The sequence below is a fragment of the Sturnus vulgaris genome, chromosome 2, assembly GCF_052056855.1.
Source record: "Sturnus vulgaris isolate bStuVul1 chromosome 2, bStuVul1.hap1, whole genome shotgun sequence".
Lineage (NCBI taxonomy): Eukaryota > Metazoa > Chordata > Aves > Passeriformes > Sturnidae > Sturnus > Sturnus vulgaris.
Genome location: NC_142244.1, coordinates 84,541,667 through 84,567,546, shown reverse-complemented (window position 1 = coordinate 84,567,546; position 25,880 = coordinate 84,541,667). Strand labels below are relative to the sequence as shown.

Genomic DNA, 25,880 nt, shown 5'->3' with positions numbered 1-25,880 from the left:
TCTCCAAGTCTCTTTTCTGCTGACCAGCTCTCAAGCCACTCTCTCCCCAGCCTGTAGTGTTGCATGGGGTTGTTGTGACCCTGGTCTTTCCTCCGGCTGAACCTCGTGCCGTTGCCTTGGCTTGTTGCTCCAGTCAAACATTGCCTACAGTCTTCTTACCCTCAATGATATGACCCATCTAAAATTATCTGCTCATTTTAATCACTGTAACAACTGTACACATTTATATCTCATGTGATCCCTGGTAATTATTTGAATGTGTTTCTTTAGGAAGTATAAATAAAGGGAACAAATATTTAACTACAGCAGCATAAAAGTCTGAACACAAAAACCTACTTTTACCTTGTATGACCACCCATTTTGCCTCAAGAAATACTACCTCAAATGCACAAGCAAGCTGGTACTAACAAATAGTTTGCCTGTACATTAGTGAGGAGAGCTTGAGGCAGAAAGGAGCTTAGATTGCACTGATCTCTTTCAGAAAAAGTTACTTCTATTTTCTATAAAGAAATTTCCTGGGTAAAATCCTCAAGTCACAATGTTAGGCACATACAACATTCTGGGCACTATTATAATACAAATAGTAAATGAAAATAAGGAAAGTATCTTTTCATCTTTAGCTGCAGTTTGACATATGTAAGTTTGCATAACCATAGAAACCAGTAATAACCCAGGATAGTATACCTGCAAGTATACTCTACCCTTTATGATATTTTATATTATTTAGCACATTAAAGACTTCCCACTTTGCATAATATAAAATTTTAAGAAAGAAAACACTAATCTCATGCATGGCACATTTTAAATAAACTCTAAGAGAAGCAACAAATCATTGTGCTAACCATGGCTGTCCAAAAAGCTCACACATACAGCAGTGAATACCAAAGAGCCTCCTGATGTTCTAAATACATTCTGTACTACTTTTGTAGCAAGTTTTTTTAATAGCATCTGTTGTACATATCAAACAAATAGAATATATGGACAGAGATACCAAAAAAGTATGAGAAAGACATAAAATGGTTCATTTACAATGCTGCAAATGTAAAAGTTATCTGGAACACCTTAATAAAATATCAGACCTTTCCAAGTTTAATTTCACTCTTTAGGCAAGTACAGACACGACATACATTTAAAAACAGACATTCTTTTACCACTGATCACAAATCAAGGTACAGTGCAGGTACTTGCCCCACCCCACCCCCAAAGAAGAATATCAATTATATTATTGTTACGTTAGATGATGTTTTCGCCATTTCTTCAGGGGAGTGACTCTTTATTACTTCTTTGATGAACTGTTCAAGTGCAGTGAAATAACCCTGGCACTGCCAAGTGTCATTGTGAGTTCCATCAGGAAATATCGCCAATCTCTTAGTCCGAGCTGGGGATAATTCATAAAGTTGCTTCATCATAACAGGTGGAATTAACTGGTCAGACAACCCAGAGATGAAGAGAGAAGGCATTCTGCACTGAGAGATTTTTCTGTAGGATAGAAATTTATTTTTGTAGCACCATAATGGAAGATATCTCATCGGAAAGAAAGAAAACAAAGTGCTGGCCATGTATGGGATGCTAAGAAAGGTGTTCTCCACCACGATGGCAGAAATCCTATGGGAATTTTCAGAAGCTAAATGAATAGCTACTGCTCCCCCCAAGGAACGGCCAAAAAGAAAAATTTTTGTTTTATCAAGATCAGACCGAGTCATCACATAGTCTAAGACAGCCTCGGAATCTAAGTACAAGCCTTCTTCACTTGCTTCTCCTTCGCTTTTGCCATACCCTCTGTAATCGACCAGAATTAAGTTTACTTTCAGGTTTACCAGCATTAACAAAGCATTTGGCAACCTGTGGCCAATGTTGCCTGCATTCCCATGAAAGTAAATGATGGTTGGAGAATATGCTGCATTGTCCCCTGTGTATCTCAGCAGAATAAGATTGAGAAGAACTCCATCTTTGGTTTTGATGAAGATGTTTTCATGTGGTATACCAGTAGGCATAGGAACATAAAGGCGTGATGAAGAGGGCTGTTCAGGAAAGTAAAGCAGAACATCCTGGAATTTATATAATATACCCGCTATTGATACAAATATTAATATAAGGAGTATAATGCCTCCGTACAAGTGAAAGGTCACTATCAAGGGCAAAAGACAAATACGGCAGAGACTCCAAGACCAGGAAGCCAAAGCTAGTAGCCATCTTTTAACAAAGGTCCAAAGCATCCATGATTTTTCCATTGTAGAAGTCAGTGATCTTTTACTCCAAGTAAATCCTGCAAAAGAACCCAAATGTATACATATAAATATAGGAAGATGAAAAAGGCAAAAGCAATTTAAGCATTTGTACTTGCAGAAGAATAATGACAAGTCTATGTATTGGAGCATTAACATAAAATTTGGTGGAAAACTCCTTTTGAACTTTAGGAAACCATGTGACTCTGTAAAACAAGCAGAAATGGAATCATAAGGAAAGGCTTTAGAACTCTTCAAAATCCCATGTACAGTATTTCTGCAGGCAACCCATTAACAGCACTAGAAGACTGGTTGACTGATATCACAGTAACTTGCGCTTTTCCTCAGACTTTCCTACTAAGCAAGAGAACAACCACACGGACTGTATCACCAGTTTGTCAAAGCTGCTCATGCAACTCTAGAATTCAGAGAACACAAACCAAAACAGCCTTCATTTCTAAGTTGCTAAGTAGCATGCAGTAAGCCTGTGCACGTCACTCTGCAGCCAGTGGAGGCTCAACACATATCCCAGCACTGCTATGGGTTAGTGGCTGTCTTTCAGCATCTTCATCAACTGTGTTTACAGAGCAACACCTGAACTGCTCAGAAGAGAGACTCCACTATACTAAGATACCATATTGTAGTTACATTTATGACAGCTTTTTTTGCTATATTTTGATTGCTTCTGATTTATAACAACAATTTTCCACTATCAGATCAGTAATCCTCATTAAGTCTTTAGCTGAATGGAAGATTTTATCATCATGCAAGACAACTGAAGTCAGTTAAATACATTATCCTTTGGTCAAAGAAAAGCACTGCTGAAAAGACTCATGACAAAAACATACAGCATAAAATGAGGAGAGTGATGTTAACGACAATGGATTAAACCTTGTTTCCAATCAAAATTTATGTCTCCCAGTATCCATACAAGATCTCACAGTATTCACTCCTGGTTCATATGGAAACAGACAAAAACTGCCAAACCTACACAAAAACTATAGTAACCATTCAGTCACCACTGAATTGAATAATCACACTACCTGGAAGGGAGAACACAAACTCACTTGTTTGAGAACACTAAGCTATATAGCAGATAATAGCACACTTTAGACACAAAGTTATAATCTCCTAAAATGATAAAGCACAGAAATAATCTGAATTCAAACTCCAAAGGAGTCTGACGTGCAGAGATCCATCTAAGCATTTTATACCAGCCATCTTTGTAGGCTTGAGTGATAAAAGGTACAGCCTTTGCATTCCACAGATATAAGCACCCAATCTGACCAGGAAAAACTGCCATCTCTATTTTATGCAAAAATCAGAATTAAATCAGAAATTAAAATAAATATGTCACATCTTAAGATTCATGTATCAACCAAACCCAACGAGATATTAAGCTTTTATATAGTGCATCTACTCCAAATACATAAAACTGGTGAAATATAAAGTAGTCTAAAAGAGCAGTTTTCTCAGCTTTGTTCTCTTTTACTACTTTTACGTTCATGTTGATTATCCATATCCAAGTATGCACAGATACTGTATGTAGGAAAATTTAATTCTTGTGATCCATTTCCCTTGAAAAGAACTCACAATGATTAGAAGACATATAGATACTTCAATTTCTAAGAGAACTTCCTAAAGAAGTTAATAAATATTTCCTGCATTACATTTCAAGACTATAAGAACATTGAAAACAAGACAGTAAAACTATTCTTCTTACCTACACTATTCAACATTTTGCTTTCTTAGAAAATGAAAGAAACTCCAAAAACACTTTCTCAACAAGATACTTAGAAGAATAAGAGACCCATTGTTAAATAAAACTACTAAGAGACAAAAAAATTTCACTTCAAGTGATAAAGTTTTGCAATGGCTATCTCATGTACACTAAGGATTATTATTTGGAGACTGATAACTACAGCTGATTTTATAAGCCATTTTAGTTTCATGAGAAGGGCACCATTTCTATTTCAGGCTAATATTATCAAAGTATTATACTACTGAGTGCTGCTGTGTGACTAATTCTGATGTATATATATATAGATAGGTGTATATATAGGTATATACAAATACTTTGCAACTGGAATTGCAAAGCCAGTGCATTCTACAACTAAAGCTCAACATACAATAAGTCGTTAACTACAGAGCAAACTACACAGCCACATTCTTCACGCTCACTACATATTTAAATAAAGCTGACTACTCTGCAATACTGAACAATTACATTACTACTAGTTTTTTCCCCAGCTGTATGAAACTTCACTGGTTCCATTAATTTCTAGGCCTTCGTATCTTGTTGCAAGATTTGTTAGCTAGGAAAATAAGATAAAATTTTTTCCTAGGTTCCTCCCCACCTTTCAATACCAATTAAAAGATCACTAGAGCAGAAAGGGATGGTTTCTCAAACAAGCATACAGGCCTAGAAGAGACTCTAAGTCAAATCAATACAATCGCATTCTCAATAAAGCTGCAACTCACACTTTCCAAAGAGCTCAAAGCAACAGACCTTCCAAACACTATCTTGGACAGCAGAAGATGATATGAGCAGAATTTCCACTTGAAGGACAGAAATAAAAATGGTAAGCTAATACAGTAATATTCAGTGAGCACTAAGGTCAGCACTTTTTGAAGCATATGAGATTTGAGATGGTTCAACATACTGCAAGACAACAGACATACACAACATTCTCTTTTTAGTCTTTATTTCCCACTCCTGGTGTGCTGGATGGGAAGTTATAAACTTTTCAAGCAGTTTAGAATGTAACATCTTATGGTACATAAGTCTGTACATAAGTCATAATATTCTGTCATGAATTATGAAGAGCATGTGTTACATTTCTCTTGCATCTCTAATTTTGTGACAAATAGGGGGCCAGAATAATCTGGAAAAGGCATGAGAGTGGGAGAACAGTGTATTTAGACTTTGATGACCTGATGTAGTCAACTTGAGAAATAGCAGACCCACCAACCCACCACCTGGACAAACCTGATCCTCTCTCTAGACAAGACTGCTTCTGTTCCTAGACTATAACCACCAGTCATGGACTTGCCCCATAACTGTCTGATGTCTCAGTTATATCAAAAAGCATTCATCCCTTTAAGTTCTTGGAGGGCATTCTTGCTTCACTTAAAAAAAAACCAAAAAAAAAACCAAAAAACTTTTTTGGAAGAAATATTGTATTACAGCACTGTAATTGTTGTAACTTTGAAAACAAGATTTTCCTGTAACAAGGAGTCACATCCCATTTTATAGCATTCACACTATTTCATAATCACTGATTATTCATACTAAGCAAAAGGCTATGTAAATAAGCATAAAGTAATTTAAAAAATTTTCCTCTTGTCCCTCTGATAACGTGCATTAAAAAGCCTAGCCTTTGGGAATCCTGACACTTCCTACAAGTATTCATTTGGTGATGCTCGTAAGCTTAAAAGCCAAGCAGAAGACAGTGCTGAAATACAAAGCTTTACTGTGGAAACAACTGCCACACAGGAACAGCAATGAGGCCCAACTCAAGGTTAAGACCTAGTGAAAGTAAGACTTAGCCAAACTGCTATTGTACCTTTGGCTTAAAACTGCCATGGAACTGTTCTGTCTCTCAAGACAGAAAGGAAATTTGGAAGTGGTGAGTCTCAGCTTTGTGTATACACGCATGTTGATATACACACACACGCCCCTGTATCTATACATCTCCACTGCTGAACCCACTGCCTAGGAACTACTGCAGACCTCTATGTTCTATCACAGGAGCTACAAGTCCCAAAATTAGGTAGCTACTGAAAATACAAATCACTCACAACAATAAAAATTTTGAGGAAAAAAACCCTCTTTATGATCAAGGCGTTTTAACAACATTTTATTTTGCCCTAATGCTATTTTTAAATGGTTAACACCTTTATGAACGGAAAAAATATCACAAAAATTGAAGTGTATATTTAAAGTACTAGGGAACAATTTTTCGTTCATTTTGAATGGCAGCTGAAATTACTCTTGTATCTGCCACAGGTTCTGTAGATCTGCTTACATTTTTAATATTAAACAGTACTATCTTCATACACTAATCATATCATAAAACATTTACCTTTAGATGTGATGATTTCCCAGACTTCATCTCTGCCTGAAAGACAATTCCATTTATGAATTTTGAGTAAAATTGTTTTGAATTACACATGTAATTTACTGTTTATCTTGTAACTTGAAAGAAGATTAAGAAGTGATAAAAGTCAAACCCCCTAGAAGTTAGAACTGCTTCACTAATGAAACTGTGCATCTCATGCTCCCCTTATCAAGCTGAATGCTTGTTTGAAACATTTGATGAACTTGAAAACATCTTATAATGAAGTCCAAGAATCACAATGAAATGTCTATATACACAACACACAGTATATGACAATACTGTAATATTAAAGTAATATACATATATAATTATAATAATAATATAGCACATATGCATAGTGCATAGAAACAAACATTACATTCTCTCCTTAAAACAGATTTTAGTGCATAAGTAGCTTTAAAGTTAGTGCTAAGAAGCACAATCAGGTGTTTAATGGCTTCCTCACTAATGAGCTTTAAAAAAGTTGTCTTAATACTCACTTCAATCCTTTGGATTTCAAATCAAACAAAATCAAATATTTTTCTGTGTTCTTATGAAACACCTAATGACATATGTCTCCACTTCCTTTTCCTAGACTCTACCTTCTCCAGATCCAGACAAGATTTGCACAAGCATTACATTTACTCATATTTATTCAGAAGACATCTGTATGCAGAAATGTTAGGTCCTCACATATAAAAAAATTAAGTTTCAGAGGGGGAACTGATCCGGAAGAAAACCTACAAGCTTAGTAAGGACCAGAAAAACACACTTTCTTAGTACTAAGAATACTTTCTAGAACTAGAAAGACACTCGTTTAAAAAAAAAAAAAAAAAAAAAAAGAAAAGGAAAAACAACAGTAAAGTAGCTAATCCTAACAAAGAAAAGAGTACCGCAAAAATAACTTAAATAACTTAAGCGTCACACATTTCCTGGCTCTGGCAAACAGCCAACACACACAGCTCTGCATCAAGTTGTACACATTGATAACTGAGAATGTTTTTCCTTGAACTCGCGTGACACTTCTCCTGCCCGCTGACAACTGGTACAAAGTATCATCGCGATTCAAGGTCTTGCTTTACGGTGATACTGTGTTAAAACAAAAAACCCAAACAACAACAAACCAAGGCTGGGTTATATTTAATTTGGAACCTGAACTTTCTAGGGACCACAGGCTCGAGTAATTTCGACGCTTGTTGAATTGCTTCCTTTCTGACTTGAGAGAAACACCCAGTTCAGCCTTTTCAGAGCAATCCCTTGGCCCATTAAGAACACTACAGCTACCATCAGCCCCACCTTATACAAGCACCCGTTTGCAGGAATTCCTCCATCTGGCAGTGGAGACAAACCAAACACTGGAGCGAGCCTTTGCTGCCCAAAACCTTAAGATCTCCCGGGGTTTCGCAGGAAGGCACCCTCAGGAACTTTTATCGGCGCTGCCAAGGGAGCAGCTCCTCGGCAGCCACGTCTCGCTGCGCGGGCACAGGAGCCACATACCGCCCGGGACAATGTCCCGCCTGCCGCCCCCACGACCCCAGACCGAACCCCAAACCGAACCCGAACCCCAAACCGAACCCGAACACCAAACCGAACCCGAACCCCACCGGCCGCCCCCGCCACCCCGGCTCGGCCCGGCGCGGCCTCAGGGGCCGGGGCCGTTCCCCTGCCGCGCCGCGGTGGCGGCGGCCCCGAGGCGCCCCAGACGCACCCGCCGCATCCTCCCGGGCGGCCGCCGCCGGGGCCTCGGGCCAGCGCAGACCCCGACGCGCAACTTCAACCGCCGCTCCTTCCTCCCGAGGCAGGAAGTCACCGCGGCCGCGGTTCCGCTTCCAGGGCACAGCCCGGCCGCTCTCCCTTCGTTCCCCGCCTTTCCCCGCCCCGGGCTCCGCCACCGCTCTCCGCGCCGGCCCGGGGGAGGAGCGCGGGAGGTGTCGTCACCGGGCTGGCCCTCCTCTTCCGGGGCGGTGGGAGGTTGGTGTCGCTCTGGCTCAGCAGGTAGCCGCGGCTCCCCGTGAGTGTCCCCTGGGGTGGCCGTGCCTCCGTCTTCCTGCCTGGCTGGCTGGTGCCGTGCCAGGGGGGAGGTGCCCGCGGGCGGCTTCCTCTCCCCGCGCTCTGGCCATGGCAGCGCCGTGCTGGGGTGTGGGGTGCGCCGGTACGGTCCCTCTCGGCCCCCTTGGACACCGCTCCCTCCGCCCGGAGGGCACGGAGCAGCCGGGGACAGGGGCTGAAGCGGGTGGTGTCGGGGGCAGGCTGCGTTCTCGGGGAAGGTGAAGGAGGAAATCGGTCTGCGAGCACTGGAAGCTCCCGCCTGGGCAGCAGCGGGAGGGGAGCGCGGTGCCTTCTCCTGCCGCGCAGACCTTTGTCCAGCTGATGACAGTGTCCCGATGTCGCAGCCTCGCTGCTGAGTTTGACCCTTACTTGAGAAGCGACCATCTGGCGACCTTTAAGACAGTGGCGAGATCTTAGTTAGAAAAATGAGAAACAACGTAAATCCTAAGTAGAGATAGGTTTTTTTAATAGACAGAATAACGTGCTGGCTTTTCTTTACAAATCTGTAATTTTATTTTGTTCCCAGTGAAAAACAGACTGATGGCTTCTGCACCTGCTTCACAACCTCCTCCTAAAAAGACGGTGGCCTCCCACGTGCCTTTTGCAGATCTGTGTTCTACTCTGGAGCGAATACAGAAGTGTAAATCTCGTCCAGAGAAAACCAAGTGTTTCAAGGATTTTCTGGATTCCTGGAGGAAATTCCATGATGCGCTTCATCAAAAAGAGAAAGATGTCACAGATTCCTTTTACCCAGCTATGCGACTTATTCTCCCACAGTTGGAAAGAGAAAGGATGGCATATGGAATTAAAGAAACTATGCTTGCAAAGCTCTATATTGAACTGCTTAATTTACCAAAAGATGGAAAAGATGCTGCAAAGCTTTTAAATTACAGAACACCTACGGGCTCACGTGGAGATGCTGGAGATTTTGCAATGATTGCATATTTTGTGCTAAAACCTAGGAGCCCAAAACAAGGCAGACTGACAATAGAGCAAGTCAATGAACATTTAGATGCAATATCTAATAATAATGTTGCTAAAAACAAAGGTCAGTTAAAGAAAAGTCTTCTTCAGTTAATTAGCCAGAGCACAGCACTGGAACAAAAATGGCTTATCCGAATGATTATAAAGGATTTAAAGCTTGGTGTTAGTCAACAAACTATATTTTCCATTTTTCATCCTGATGCTGCTGAATTGCACAATGTTACTACCGATTTGGAAAAAGTTTGCAGACAACTGCACGATCCCTCTGTCTCACTTAGTGATGTTTCTATCATGTTGTTTTCTGCCTTTAAACCAATGCTTGCTGCTATTGCAGATGTCCAGCAAATTGAGAAACAAATGGGTAACCAGACATTCTACATAGAAACTAAGCTGGATGGTGAACGCATGCAGATGCACAAAGATGGGGATGTGTACAAGTATTTTTCCCGAAATGGGTTTGACTATACTCAGCAGTTTGGTGCTTCACCCCTTGAAGGTTCATTAACACCATTTATTCATAATGTATTTAAGAGCAATATACAAAATTGCATTCTTGATGGTGAAATGATGGCTTACAATCCTGAGGCACAAACTTTTATGCAAAAAGGAAACAAATTTGACATAAAAAGAATGGTGGAGGACTCTGATCTGCAGATCTGCTTCTGCGTATTTGATGTATTGATGGTTAATGATCAGAAGTTGGGGCATGAAGTACTAAGCAAAAGATATGAAATCTTAAGTAGTGTATTTACCCCGGTAAAAGGCAGGATACATATTGTCCATAAGAAAAGTGCCAGAACAAGAAAAGAAGTAATTGATGCTTTAAATGAAGCAATAGATAACAGAGAGGAAGGAATTATGGTGAAAGATCCCACGTCCACTTACAAGCCTGACAAACGTGGGGAAGGCTGGTTAAAAATCAAACCAGAATATGTCAATGGACTGATGGATGAACTGGATCTTTTAATTGTTGGTGGTTACTGGGGGAAGGGGTCTCGTGGTGGAATGATGTCTCATTTTCTATGCGCTGTTGCAGAGACGCCCCCTCCAAATGAAAAGCCGACCATTTTCCACTCCATTTGTCGTGTTGGCTCTGGCTATACTATGAAAGAGTTGTATGATCTAGGCTTGAAATTGTCTAAACACTGGAAGCCCTACAATAGGAAGGATCCTCCTGGTAACATCTTGTGTGGAACTGAAAAACCAGAAATGTACATTGAACCTTGCAACTCTGTCATAGTTCAGATCAAGGCAGCTGAGATTGTTGACAGTGATATGTACAAAACTGACTGTACTTTGAGATTCCCCCGAATTGAGAAGATAAGGGAAGACAAAGAATGGCACGAGTGCATGACTTTAGATATGTTAGAAGACCTCAGAAGCAAAGCACAAGGAAAGCTGGCATCTAAGCACCTTCATATAGATGAGAATGATGAGCCACATGAGAAAAAAAGGAAAACTGTCTCAAAGGTGAGGAAGATAATTGGAATAGCTGAACAGTTTAAAGCTCCTGATCTTTCTAGTGTAAGCAAGGTTTCAAATGTATTTGAAGATGTTGAGTTTTGTGTTATGACAGGAACAGGAAAGTACTCAAAGTCTGAGCTGGAAAGCAGAATAGCCCAATGTGGTGGCAGTGTGGTACAGAACCCAGGGCCAGAGACTTATTGTGTCATTGCAGGAGCTGAGAATGTCAGAGTGAAAAACATTATTGCTTCCAACAAATATGATGTGGTGAGGGCAGAGTGGCTCCTTCAGTGTTTTCAAAGCAAAATGTTGGTGCCTTGGCAACCAGCCTTTATGATACACATGTCTCCTGACACAAAAGAACATTTTGCTCGTGAGTATGATTGTTATGGAGACAGTTACACAGCAAACACAGATGATGCACAGCTCAAGGAAGTGTTCTCAAGAATGAAAGACAATAAGGTAATGCCTCTGGACTTGATTGCAGAACTAGAAGAACGTTATTGGGGGAACAGTTGTCAGCTCGGTATATTCAGAGGAAGCACTGTTTATGTGGACTGTTATGCTGTTGTTAATGAGCCCGAAAGCAAAATCCCTGGAACTACACTATCAATTAGAGCTTTGGAGCTCCGTTTTTATGGTGCAAAAGTAATTTCTCACCTTGAAGAGGGTGTCTCCCATGTTGTTGTAGGAGAAGATTATTCACGGGTAGAAGAGATGAAAGCACTCAGGAGAACATTTGGGAAAAAATTCAAAATTGTGTCTGAACTGTGGGTAACACACTCAGTGGAGGAAGGAGTCGCAAAGAATGAAAATCAGTACTTAGTTTAAAGCAGTTTTTAAGATTGGAGCAAAGGCATGATTGGACTCGGATTTTGTGAAATTGTCCTAATTTTCTGTGCGTTTTCATGTCTGTTTAAAGCTGGCTCTGGCTAAAGAACAACACGGAATTGCTGAAATCGGAGGAGGGCTTTTAATTTTACTGTTACGGAACCTGGAAGGTGCTAAGCTATGTTGGAGGGGAAAAAAACACCACAAGATAAATAATTTAAGCCTTTTAATCCACAAACTGGTCTCAGGAGAGATCTAAAATTTTATTTAAATAAAATGTGCTTGACGCTGGCTAGCTTGTTCTAGCTTTAATAATGCTTGCCTCCATTGTTCAAAGTGAAGACAATAATATATTATTTTATGGAGATTCTGCTGTTTATCTCTTGTTTAGCTATCAATTTGAAATCACATTCATGTTTTTGTGGACTTGTTTTATATGTATTCCATACACTAGAGAATTCAGTAATTTATAAACTACATCTGTACTATTTTAATTTGCTTGCACTGGTTTTAGCATTAAGCACCACACAGCCTCGGAAGCACTTTGATTTTATGATATTGTGTCGATCTTCTTTGTGTAAATACCCTTTGTATAAAAGAATCTAAACTTTTCATTGAGGTGATAATGAATTAATAATGAATTAATAAATATGTATGAAACACAAATCAATTACTTAAAAATTGTAATAACTTCCTGTGCTCATTACAGTTTAACTGTGAATTGTGACGGGACCAGGCTTTTAAAATTAACCATCAGTTTATCTTTTAAAAATGCTTCTTAAGTTATTGGAGGATTTATTTCCAAATATCCAGTTCAATATATATTTTTCCAATTACTAAATAAAATCTATTTTTAAATTTAGCCTGGTATTTATTTTTAGTAAGCAGTCACTTTTGAAAAACACAAAACTTAATTTCTTGTTTTTACTGTTAGATAATTCATGCATTAACTTTGAGGGGAGAAAGGTTGAGGCCTCGTTTCTTGTTATGTCAACATTGGCATCAAACAAAAATGAAGTTGGGCGGGCCACACTGAGTCAGTTTTTAGCAGACCTATTTCTTCAATGCTTTCTGTGCTCATATTCATGCAAAAGTTCCTGTAAAAAGAATTGGGAAATGTTATATTAAGGGTTAATTTGAAGGACTCTATTGATATCTTTTAGCGTATTAGCAGCTCCCTTATTATCTGGAATATACTCAATAGGTAAGATGTAACAGTCACTATCCAGAAATTTCCTGACACCAGGCCTGCTTTGCTCCTTTTCTCGAGTGAGGCTGGTATGGTGGGTTGTGCTTTCTAAAGGAAAGCCTCACCTTTCTTTTGTACCCCTAATACTCTTCTTAGTTTGGGTGTGAACTCCTTTCCAGAACCAAACTTAAAAACTGTGGGAAGCTTGTCACCTTTTTACTGTAGTATATCTGTTTGGTGAAACACTTAAAAACAGTGTGGTTCCTGTTGCTCAGTTTCCAGTTACTCTTTTCTGAAAGAGTACATCTGTATGTTTTAAGATGCTATATTAATATCCTTGAAAAGCAGAAGATCCACTTATTCAGGTGAAATCAGTCAAAATCTGTCAGCTATAGTCAATAACAGGTAAGATGTACTATTCTTTTTATGGCATCTCAGTGATCTTTAAAAAGCTCTGTAGTTTGCTTGTGGGGTTTTTGTGATACTTTTTGTCACTCTTTCTGTTAACATACAATCAAAAGCCATTTAATCTTTTCAAGCTATATGTAATTACAGCTTGAATTCTTTCAAAAGAGGGACTTGAAGTTATAAAATGTCATAAAAAGATTAAAAAATGTTCATTTGAAGGTGACTAGGGAAATGCCTTTTAATATAGTTCAGCTGAGCATAAAGCATCTCCAGCTGGTAACAGCTGTTGTATCACAAGATAGTAGATGGGCCTGTAAAATTTTACACTACTATTTTTTGCTGGGAGGGGATAGGAATGAGAGAACTCTAAGTTTGACTTATTATACAAACCTAACAGTGAAGGAGCTTGTAGATATAACGTTTCTCCATGTTCCTTTCTAGAAGCAAGGAGATTAAAAGGCATCAACCTCAACATTTTCTTTTAGAAAAAATATATTTAGCATTATTTTTGGATGTTTTTAACAGATGTAGCTTTTCTTTCTTTGTAATTTTGGGGAAGAGTATCTTCAGAGAGCATATAAGGGAGTTGAATTTAAGTTTAAACCTCAAGCATTAATGTTCACAGCATATATGATTATATTTTAAAAATTATGTAATAATGTTTCAACATGTATAATTGTCACTAGGTTAGTGACAAAATATATTTAAATTTATTCTTCTGTTAATATTACTGGTATGGAACTATGTAAATCCATGAAACCAGTTCATTTTTCTCCTTGCCATATATAAAGTAAAATACATTTTTCAGGACTAAAGTTACCAGAAATAAGATACCAGGGGAAAAAAAAAGGGATTATTACACACAAAATGAGTGGGTATGGTGTGAGGGGTTTTGTATTCCATTCTTTTATCATCAGTCTTTCCCAGAGTAGTATGAATTCACATAGTTCATGGTTCTGTACAGAGTTGTACTAGTTAGAATATGTTAACTATGGTATTTCTGTAGCTTTTTATGAAGTTCAAATTAACCTTTTGAAATACATTTAGGTAGAAGGTAGTTTTTTTGTTTTATTTTTTATAGAAGTCCTTGTTCTAATTTAAATTTTTATAATTTGTCTAGTATTTTATGTTTTGTTATAGTACGAGACCAGCTTGATCGAGAAATAGACCTCTAGATGTTGTTTTTTCAGCTTTTGGAAGCCTTCTGACACTTTCCTGTAATATTTTCATAGACAGCTAATGAAGTATGGGCTAGATGAGCCTGGTTTTCAATTTGAGGTGATATATAACTGTAGCAGTTGTGAAACTGAAAACAGGCTCCAGTAATTTAATCACTTTTTATCTGATTGCCCAGTCTTGATTTGGGAGTGCTAAAGGAACAGCTTCTTTCTTGTGATGGTAGACTTTACAAACATGAACACTACAGACCCAAGGAGGAGGGTCTCCACATTCTTGCACATGGAAGCTTTCTCCTGTAGCTAATATGCTACAGCCTCAGCAGACTTTGCTATGGCAGCAACAGCAACAAGCAGAGACAATGTGTTCTCTGCAATCTATGTTTTTAGGCTGCACATCTTACACCTGCAGTTAATGCAATAACTGTCTGGTCAAAGGATGCTGGATAGGAGTTCCTGTCAGTGCATAAATACCGTGTATTCAAGTAAAAGACAGCAAACAGGTGTGTAACACAGCTAGTCTCAGCTACGTTTTTGTGGTTGCTTTTATCCTTCTCGGTCTCCCACAGCTTCTCTCTTGAGCTGGCCTCTTTTGACTAGTGTATTATAGATTTTATATGTCAGACCTATATGCTGCCAAAGTGGAATGAATTTATTCATAGTTTAAAGCTAGTTTGCATACCTCTATTATGTTTCAGTCTGCCCTGTAAACGTGTTCACATACCAAACACAGTCACATACATCTCGGATATGGGGTTTTTGTTGGTTTTGGTTTTTGTTTTTGGGTTTTTTATGTTTTGTTGGTTTTTTGGGTTTTTTTTGTTTTAGTTTTTATTTTACTTAAAATCTCTTGAGTGCTATTAGAGTAATAAAAAGGTTATTCAAGGCAAAGGTAAATACGAAGATGATAGATATTGCATTGTTCAGGTCTCTGAACAAGGCTGTATGAAGAAAAGAGAAATAAACAGGACAGCCAGTTTTGCTGATTACATCTCTCTGTAACTGAAACACAGCAGGTGCTGGGAATAGAGTGCCTGACACACTGCTATAGCAGCAACCAAGACAGAGCAGTGAGGTCACGGACATTAACAACATTAACAAAGTTAATAAATTTAAAAAAGTTAATAAGAACGATAATTTTAATCTTTTTTCCCCTCTGAATTATGTGACTTGAGAATATTTTTTTTTCTATATCAATTATCTAAATTCTTATGCTTGGTGATTAAGAGCTGTATGAACAGAACAACTGCTGCATACAGATTCCTGGCAGACAGTTAGTAAAGGTATCTAAGGTGCAGTACAGATCTTTAAGACTGAAATATTTAACTTCTTTTTAGTGACTGGGAGATACAAGGAAACATTTTACCACTAGGAAGAGATCTGGGTCTTAATATGTAATGGTACAGGAAAAATATTCTGCTGTGTGTTTTGGATAACATGCCTTCCTGACCTGTGTTTTTGGAAGACATGGCCGATCCAACCTTTTCAAAATCATGCTTACTATTTGCTCTCAGTGCAAAATGCTTTTAGAATTACATGCTTTGTACTGGGTTGTCTTTGTTTATGAATTCTGGTCTGACTTACCCAATTCTGTGTTTCATTCAGAGTGCTGAACCCTTGGCCCATGTTTTAGCTGCAGGGATGGACAGTGGCTCGGTCATGACCCAGCTCTGGACTTCTGCAACTGCATAATTGTCTGTCCAGCATGTGAGGAGCTCCAGGAATTGCATGGAGGGGAGGAAGATTTCTAAATCACAGTAGCCAAAACCTGCTAGAGTGTGTGTAAATGTGCACACACATAGTGTATATATATGTGTGTGTGTATGTGTGCACATATATATTTATATATATGTAGAAATATTGAGAGAGATATGTGATGCTTATGATGGCTCTCTTCTGCCCTCACCTCTTATTATTCTTTCATCTTTAGCAATGCTGAGGAATGTTTTTAGAGATCCCAGAAGCGGATTGGAAGGCTAGACAACACAAATTTGTGACAGTGTCACAGAATTTGTACCTACAGACTGCCCCAGGCCAACACACCTACACGTGGTCACTGGCATGACTGTACCTTACATACAGACCTCTTCCTCCCCATCCAGAAAATGGACTGTGGAAGTCTTACTTGGTCAGTAGAAACAAGAAGTTCCCAGGACTCAGCACAGACTATTTCTTGCATTCTGCTGTCTACACTAAACAGAAGTGGTTCCCAGTTCTAGCTCTTTAAACTATATTGTCAGCCACCCCCAGCTGTTCCTCATTAATACAGCAAAAGTTCTCATTTCTTAAAATAGTCTGGTCATGTAAAAGCTGTACCCCTAGCCTTGGTCAGGCCATCCTAGCTGGTGCTTCATCACTGTTTTGGAGAATATTATAACCAAGCTGCATTATTTACAACAGCATGGTAGTGGCAGACTGTACCACTGATCTGTCTAGGCAGGATGAGGAATTGAGCCCAAGTTGAGCATCTCACATGAAGAAGAGCCTTGAGACCATGGAAAATACATGCTATGCCCTGGATTATGTTCAGGAGCAGATAAGAAGCATGGGGAGGTGGCTGGGTTTTGTGGTCCCTGAGCATGGACACAGCTCTCCTGCTAGAATTTGAGCTCATGAGAAGACAAGTAAGTGTTCATGATTGGCCGTGCAGTTATAGGCAATGTCAAAACAGAAGGAGTGCACAGAGGCCAAGAAAACAGACCACAGCTGCCTCTTACACAGGCTGAGGAGAGATAAAGAGTGCTATATTGATGTAACCACAGTGTTCTCTATGCATCTTCAGCAAGGGCAGTGGCAACACTTTGCTGCTGTTCACTTAAGCCTTCACCCACAGTTATGTGCCCTTTGGCTATATTCCAGAATTTCCATAGGGAATTTCAATACTCATTTATTATTGCACAAAGGTTTTAGCAATCAGACAACACACAAATCACATACTATCTTTTACAATTATATTAAAAGCTTACAGGAATTAAAATAAAGATTAAAATAATTTAGCAGCATTCACACAATAACAGTTCCCCAAAGATCAGCACAGGCAATCAAACATTGGCAGGAAATAAATATTTAGGCAGGTGGCCAGCATAGATAACTTGGCTCATCAGTATTCAAGCAGGAACAGCTTTTGCATTATTAGTTAGCCTAATTTCCCCCTCCAAACCACAACCTCCTCCAACCCCAGTCTTTCTTCTATCCTTTACTTACTCCTGTTAGGTGGGGTTGCACCCTGCAGAATCCTGTGCTAGGACTTGTTTTAAATGCTGTTGAAAGAGGAAGAAAATCTATTTCAATTAATATGTTTATAAGGATGACTTGGAAGTTAGTTAAATGCAAATAAAGATGTTTATGCACCAGCATTAAGCAGTATGTGCTGTTCTGAAAATGGTGTGAAATAATTTCTACGTACAAGATAAATAAGCTGGACTGGCTGTTTTACATACATGAATAAACTGTGAGCAGGTTCAAGATGATCACAAGGAAGAAATAATTTTTGCCAATATATCTTTCTAACTTAAATGTTGACTCATCAACATTATGTGCATCTAGCCTCAAAGCAGAACTGCTTAAATTTGCTGAATAGCCTCTGGAGATCTGCAGAGAGAAATCAGGTCTGCCTGTCTCCAGTTACTTGTACAAAAATTTCCTTCACTTCCATGGTATCGTACAGATCACTGATTTGGGTGTCCAGCCTGTTCACTGCAGCTGTAAGCTTAGTGCTCTGTGAAGACTTTCTGAGATAAAGTGAGTCCTCTTCCCAGGAGGTCTTCTTTGAAACATGGTCAACATATAGACCAGAAATTCAGAGGTAGAAAGCCTGTCCCACAAACATCTAAAAAATTGAAATCTGATTCCCTTTAACTCTTCTCACCCCTTTCTCCTTGACATTCTTAATTATGCACGATCCATGTTTTGGGAGAACAGTTAAAAGAGCTTTCATCCTTCTGTGTATTCCGCCTACTTTATTTAGTCTGTGATTTGAGTGCTTCCCAGGAATAGGAGGACCATGCTGCTGTTGTATTGTACAGAAACATCCGGCTGCCTGATTCTCTGACTAATGGACCATTATACAAAAAGGGGTCTCTAGAAACCCCACAAACCGAGTGAAACACTGTGTGAGAGACTGGACTGGTTAATGACTCAAACAATCGACCTCTTAACCTCCCAGGTGCAGAGAGGAGTGCACACTGATCACAGGAGGCTACAGCTGAGCCTTGAACAAGATAAGGGAGAAGGCTGATAGTAGACAGATCCCATGAGTCAGGATAGTGCTTTTTATCATGCTAGTGTCTGCTCTCACATAATGGCTCAGGTATGAAAACTTCCCTCTGGATAAATGTCTGGGCATTCATAAGTAGCCTGAAGGCATTCACCCCTTCTGATGGTTTATTGTTGACTCAGCTCTGCTGACCTGAGAGGCAGCTTGTAAGGTCTTAAACCACAAAGACTCCTGAAGTGCCCTGTGATCCATGGCATTACATCCTTCAGTGTGAAACTCCAGTAATCCTACCTTCATGCCCCAGGTACCTGGGCATTCCCACCTGAACCTGAGCACATGTGGATGCTGTTTTGTGGATTCCCCCCAACACTGTTGGATCAAGATCATTGCTTTCACTAGCAGACTTTGAAGTTGCAACAATCAAGTCTTGTGGCAGGATCCAACAGGCCATAACTATAGACCTTTCTACTTTTATTCTTTCACTTTCTTTTTCCTATTTCTTTCCATCTATATGCCTATCTATCTCTCTACCTCACAATTAAGTGCTAAATAAAAATCTGTATTATTGACTTCAACATATGGTCTCATTTGCACCTTACTTCAGGCAGTGACATCTCTCTAATAATTTTAATAATTGGATCTGAACACACTGTTAAGGGCAAAGAAAAATCTCATTAACTGAAAGAAATTAGCTTCTTTCTTTTTTTCCTCCAAATTTAGATATCTAAAGTAAGGCTGCCACAGAGCTTGAATTCTTCCTAAAGCTAGGTAAACATAAACTATTCTTTGTAAAAGACTGGTAAACTTCCAGATTTTTAAATTACTTTTAAACCTGGATTCATAAATGAAGTATTTGCCATGGGAAGTTTCAGTCTCTGCTCTCAAAGCTGTTTATTTGTTTGACATCATTGAGAAATCATTATAGGAACCAATCCAGCAGTTCCTATAATGCCATCCGTATAAAAGCCCCAGCCATTGGCCCACAGGATGTAATGAGACATCTTGTGCTGATGCAAATATTGTATTTCCAACAAAGTCTCCAATTAAAAGAGAGAGACTTCACACACCACAGTTCTTCTGCTGGTTGAAAATACCTATAAATTTCCAAAATATCAGGTCACAGTTTCCATTTTGGGGCAATAGCTTAGATGTCAGCTACCATATTTTGCCTGAATGATTAAGAAATATTAAAAGCTACAGGTGTGCAGTCTGAAAATGGGATATATACAGTGTTGAGGAATTTTTATGCTATAGCTAGAGTGCAGTTAAACACATATGTATGCTTAAATATAAAAGAGAAATGGTTTATGAAAAATGCATTGGCCAGAGTTTTACCAGTTCTACATAGAGTCTTCATAGAGGTGTCATAGCAGATTGCTTATGAACTCTTACATCAGCACTAATCTTGATAGTGGTTGCATGTAGCACCTCAGCCAAGCTGTGGGTCTATCCTCCAGCCCAGCTCTGCTGTCCAAATGTCTCCCTAAGCTTGTGCCCCTGATTATTCCCATTCCAGGATGGTTTATAAGGCAATGCCTGAGGTCGTTTTTCATCTCATCACCCAGGGAACCTTTATTCCCTTGCAAGAAGTCCATCTGTCTCTGGCATTCCTGCTTCCAGGCACATTAACCCTTTCTTGCAGTTAGGCCTTCTAGCCCTGCATTCCAGATAATTTATTGTGATCAATGAATCACAAATTACCCTATTGAGCAGTTACAATGAGAAGCTCCCCTTCAACAGCCAGATTTCAAAGACCATGCAGTGGTGAGCACAGATCATTTAACTCCTTTCCTCATAAAAGTTGTACCTCAAAATTCTCTCCCTGTTCAAGCTCTGCCACCAATTGTTTTTGGTCTGTTTGGGTTTTGGTGACATCCACAGAAAGGCAGAATGGCTGAGTCATTATCTGTTTGATGTTCCCAGCTGTAACTGTAGCACTTTGGACACCTTTAGCTATTTGCAAAGAGACTATGACAGCATAATACATACAGCTATAAAGTATTTAACAATTATCCATTGCTAGGCACATACAGATGTTAGCTACCAAATAAAGAGCTAGGCTAAATGTTAATGTGCTCAGCCTTCACCCCTTCCCATGTGACACTCAGAGACTCCAGGGAGAGATAATCAGGGATCAATAATGAGGTCAGGTCAGGAAGATCCTGAGTCAGGTAAAGGCACCAAGGTTGGCCCTTGATGCTCTCTGGATTTCATCTCTTCCTGAGGTCTCTTTCCTTCCTTCTTCTTCCTTCAGAGTTTTTTCTTTTCCACTTTGGCGTTTATTTCCTTCAGAATCTTTGAACCACTCACAGACCCAGTTTCAACAATTCTACCTCCACTGTCAACTTTACCTTTGTTGCCTCACATGGTTCCACTCTGCAGATATTGTCACAGTTCCTTCCAACTTAGAAATTTCCTCAGAAGTCTGAGCCAGGCTTCTCTACCAGAGGTAAACCATTCTTGAAACACAGTCTGCTGAAATCCTGTGAGAGAAGAAAAGTTGTATGAAGGAGATACATTCCTAAAACATATATACATACACATATTTATTTATTTATTTATTTATTTATTTATTTATTTAATGGAGCTTGCAAGACACTGATTTTGAATTCAGAGATAAGCTGCATGCATTAAGTGCTGTGTGTAGTAAAATTGTCAGTCCAGAGACTTGCTTTTCTCTTTCCTCCCTATAAGAATTTTATGTTAACCATAAAGTGAGAAGTCAAGGGCAACATGAAGGGAGCTGCAGCTTGTTAGGAGTCAGACCTCATTACAAAGAAAGCAGATTATTTACTTGTTCTCTCTCCCTCCCTTCACATTTTCAATCAAGGTGCCTGAAAAGAAGGAACATTGAGCAATCAGTGTGAATGCCTGTGTCTGTGTCTCTTCATATATTGTAACTTCTGAACCAATGGGCCAGTTCTATCCAAATTTCACAAAGAAATAGTGTTATCCCTCTCTCTGCCCCTCCTCTGCCCAAGCTCCAGTATGGAAGATGCCTGAGAAGAAAAGGTGGTAATGGCCTCTATGAGGGAAAGAGTCTGTGTACCTATCGTGGAAAGAAAATATTTCGGGTGCCAAAAGAACTTCTCTCAGTTTTCTCATTTTCTCATGAAGTCAATCCACCCAAGGCACAGAAGCAGGAACACAAGCTTTTTTGGTTGTGACACTGCCTCTCCTGCTCCAATCTGCTGCTTAGTGCTCATATGAAGAGGGAACAGTGGATGCCCAATCACCTGAAAATCTCATACTTCATTAGGCATCAAAGTATCTAATCACTAACCTGCAAAATTCTTTGAAACCACTCTCAGCTGCTTCTGTTGCTCAGAGAACCCTGTAAATTCAGCATTGCTACGGTGTGTTATGTATAAAACCTGATGTGCACCACTTGCAAATACCATGATTTTTATTTGCATTGTTTACTCAGACTCTCAGAGCCTAGCACATTCCTGCTATGTTACTGTCTGCTGTAATATGGTGCTGGTTGTCATTTTTATTTCGTGAGAAAGAGACTAAAAATGCAATGCTATCACATCCTTTTTATGAATTTTCAGTGAATCTAAATTGAATGGAAATAAAAAGAGAGTACTCATATAAGAAGGCAATTTCCACCTGAACAAAAAGAGCCAAATATGAGGATAAGAGACTGGTAGACAAAAAAATGTTCCACAGATTGCTCCTTTTAGTTCCATAAACTACATAATTGCCAAGCTCACAGCATAGGGAAAGTGATTTCATAACCAATAGACAATCTCAACAAAGTCATGTGATTCAATTATGGTTTGGTTTAGGTGGTGTCCCAGTGCTTCACCAGAGTTACTATATATAGTTTGTGGGACAAAGGATTGCTGCACTGTCCAACCCCATGGAAAACTATTAATTTTATATTTTTGTTGGTAATGCAGTTTCAGAGCATTTTAGAGTATTCACTTGTCTCAGGACACTGCAGTTTCTTCCTTAGAAATTTTAGGGCTATAGTTCAGTCCAAGTCTTCAGCAGTGCTGTGCTTTTACCTGAAATAGTCACAATAATATGTCACCAAAAAGCATTTTTTAAAGAAAGCTTTGTTTTTCAGGATCCAAAATATAAGATCCAAATATAAAAACAGGAATGATGATACAATTTCTTCTTTAACTCGTTCCCACATGATTTGAAAATGTTGTTGTGTAATATTGTCAGTTTTTATAGTCCTGTGCTCAAGAAGTATATCTTTTTCCTTCACGATTCATAGAGTAATGTTATTTACACTAAAATAATATCGGCTTTCATTTAGGGAGTAGTTAAAAGAGCTGTAGGTTATGGATTTAAGAATTAAACAAAAATTTTAAATAAAAATGTATAGTTCTATGGATAGAGGGGAGGTTCTAAAAATTATTCTCTTGAATAAAAAATTCTACCTTTACAGAGAAAAACTTAGTGTTGTAATCCAAAGGATAAACTAAAATTCATGGATGGTATTGGAAACAGATGTAGCAGCTAATATAAAAATTAATTTTCCCAGGAAAAGGAAACTCAAGAGGGAAAGAAACACCCTTGTGCTGTGAATGATTTAGACATTAATGATTCTGTGTTCATTAGCAGTGATGATTGTTAGCACTTAAGACAACATAAAACATCAATGTCTCCTTTTAAAGACACTCATAAAGCAGACAAATTCTACAGCAATCAGAGTTGAATGAAAGTACTTAAAAGTGAATAACAATCAAATCAAGCAATGACTTTGGATTTTTTGGGTTTTTTTGGCTGGTTGTTCTTGTACTCTGTAACCCAATATCACTGACAGCAGCTGGCTCTTAATGCAGACAAAAGATTCCTCATGAATACTGAGTTGACATTTAAAGTCTTATGATCACTCAACTTAGGGAATACATTTGTACATGAAAATTCAGCTGACACATAACTGAAAAATTCTGCTGAAGTAACATAACTTCCTGAGCACAAAAATAAAGCAAAGATATTACTCTATGTTTTCGAAATTTCCTAGGCTCTGTAAAGATTAAATACATGAAGTATTGAATCCACAGGTCTTGAATCATCAGTCAGCATTCCCAAGTGCAGAAGTGAACAAGACCAGAACTATGAAACCACTGGAGTGAAACATTTAATGAGAAAATGTATGTTTGAAAGATACCAATCAGCTTGCATAGGCTGGCTCTTTACCTCCTAATTTGTAATAGTTCAAATGATGTAAGAATTTTCACCTTATATCATTCTTGTTTTCTAAGTCCTTTGTCATAAAAGCCCTTTGTTATCGTCATTTTGTTAAAGTTGCAAAAATAGGATGTAGCTGTTGCAAACACATCTTAGGTAGAGTTTAAACTTCTAATTAGCATCTGCAAGATCTCTCTAATTACTACCGAAAGCTACTAAAGCTTCTTAAGTGATCCCTGATAACATTCAAGGTCGGGTTGGGCTGGGCTCTGAGCAACCTGATCTATTTGAAAACATCCCTCTTCATTGCAGGGGGGTTGGACTAGATAGCTTCCAACCAAAACTGTTCTGTGATTCTACGATTCTAAGCTCCTTGGTACCTTATCTTAAAAACATTTCTTTTTTCCTGCTTCTAAGTATGAAGAGCAGCATGTCAGTTTTCACAATACTGAGCATTGCTGATGATGAAGGCTGATAATATTCCATCCACTGCTCCACAAGGACTCAACTCAGTTATCACTTCACAGCAAACCTGCTGCTGTGGTTCAGCCTGGTATGCAATGAAATTTGCTGTTTCTTTAAAGTGATGCTGGTTGTTGTTAGAACAGATGTTAACATGCAGGATGTGGGTGACCTGTGTTAAATATTCTGTGGCTGAGAGGCTTCAGGGTCACTTGTGCCAGCTTTCCAGAGGAAACCTAGGTGAGCAGGATGAAGGCCTTGATATACTACAGGCATTCTTTAACTTACTTGTGGAAGCTGTGCAGGAGCACTGCACTGCCAGCCCTGGTTATATATTTCATCAGATAACAGCTTAATGCAGAATGCAAAAACAATACTTCACAAGTAGATTCAAGTTTAGAGCTTCTGCATCCTAAAACAACACAAAGCTAATGATTAATTTGTCACTACATATATATATTTGTATATAAACACACACTATACCCCTTGTATATACATATTAGCTTTGTATATATGTTTATATGGGTACACATATATTAAACAGGTGTCCTCCTGCAGAAGACATTCCACCTGTACATTTTAATTAGATGGAAATGCCTCTAGGTAGCCTAGAGTTATGTGTCTAAGCCCTGGAGGTAGGTGACCTCTCACCCACACCCACGTCCTTGCTTCTTGTGTCATGCCTCCTTCATAGTCAAAATAGAAAAAACAATCCTTTTTCTATATGCACCTTATGCCTGTATGAGTACTAAGAGAGGGATTACAGATACTCAGAACTTTCAAAATATATTCAGTGAGAAGCCCCATCTGCCTGTTACTAATGTGTGGAAGGAGTTGCAGAATATTTGAAATATAAATCAAGAGTTAAAATTTACCTTTACCTTAGTGTCATGCAGAAAGCCAAGTGACTGTGTTTATAGAAATGACATTTTAAGAAAAGGAAAATCAAAAGATAAGAGAAATATATCTGGATAATGATTTTTTTTATAGTTTTGTATGCTTGTATAAATATGTCTGAAATTAGAGGGATGTTGGCTTGTATCAAAAAACCGACTTGACAAAACCATCACTTTTGTTCTGATGATATAATCAGTGAAGAAACAGTGCATCTGCAGTAATAATTGAACTTTTCTGTTTTCCACTTTTTAAAAAACCTGAAAGTATGTTGTTCTTTTATTGCTGAAAATGCATTTTCTCTTTGTGCTAAGTCAAATCAACACAAGCAAAAATCCTGTGTCAGTTACTGCATCAAGAGCAAAAAATTTTGCTCACATGTCATTCTCATAGAGATGAAAGAGCAAAGGCCATCAAAAAAGCCAAAGGAATTCAGTGCTTTGGCTTGTAGAATTTTTATTGCTCTTATCCTGCCAACTGCTTTAAAATATGGTTTAAGTGTGGAAGTGGTTTTACTGACTTGTGTATTTTTTGAATTCATTTTTAAAAGGCTTGTATTTAAGCATGTGTAGGACTGGATTAAAATTTAAATTTTAGTTTTCACATGTGATATGCACAGATTATTTTGGGCATCTTTATACACAAGTGACATTTTGAACCAACCCTTTAACTTACAAAAGTCAGCCTGGTACAGTTTGACTTTGATTGAATGGTACTATTTTACACTAGCTG

The 25,880-nt window shown here is 38.7% G+C and overlaps 2 protein-coding genes across 5 annotated transcripts; one reads left to right on the top strand and one right to left on the bottom strand.

Moving 5' to 3' along the window:
• Window positions 1-921: 921 nt before the first annotated feature.
• ABHD13 (abhydrolase domain containing 13) lies at window positions 922-8,222 on the bottom strand. Of its 2 annotated transcripts, XM_014891981.2 has the most exons (3): window positions 8,034-8,222; window positions 6,311-6,346; window positions 922-2,266 (listed from the first exon to the last, which is right to left on the bottom strand). In XM_014891981.2, the coding sequence occupies exon 3, from the start codon at window positions 2,229-2,231 to the stop codon at window positions 1,218-1,220; it is 1,014 nt and encodes a 337-aa protein (XP_014747467.1). In that variant the 5' UTR covers window positions 2,232-2,266; window positions 6,311-6,346; window positions 8,034-8,222; the 3' UTR covers window positions 922-1,217. The 2 variants fall into 2 exon arrangements, with proteins under 2 accessions (XP_014747467.1, XP_088016018.1); XM_088159892.1 differs by lacking the exon at window positions 6,311-6,346 and having other exon boundaries at window positions 8,034-8,152.
• Window positions 8,223-8,232: 10 nt separating this feature from the next.
• Window positions 8,233-12,511, top strand: LIG4 (DNA ligase 4). Of its 3 annotated transcripts, none has more exons than XM_014891960.2 (2): window positions 8,233-8,320; window positions 8,901-12,511. In XM_014891960.2, the coding sequence occupies exon 2, from the start codon at window positions 8,915-8,917 to the stop codon at window positions 11,651-11,653; it is 2,739 nt and encodes a 912-aa protein (XP_014747446.2). In that variant the 5' UTR covers window positions 8,233-8,320; window positions 8,901-8,914; the 3' UTR covers window positions 11,654-12,511. The 3 variants fall into 3 exon arrangements, with proteins under 3 accessions (XP_014747446.2, XP_088016017.1, XP_014747454.2); XM_088159891.1 differs by having other exon boundaries at window positions 8,242-8,336; XM_014891968.2 differs by having other exon boundaries at window positions 8,277-8,296.
• The last annotated feature ends 13,369 nt before the right edge of the window (window positions 12,512-25,880 follow it).

Bases quoted from the DNA above. Each gene is read 5' to 3' on its own strand.
- ABHD13 (XM_014891981.2), bottom strand. From the start codon at position 2,231: ATGGAAAAATCATGGATGCTTTGGACCTTTGTTAAAAGATGGCTACTA.
- LIG4 (XM_014891960.2), top strand. From the start codon at position 8,915: ATGGCTTCTGCACCTGCTTCACAACCTCCTCCTAAAAAGACGGTGGCC.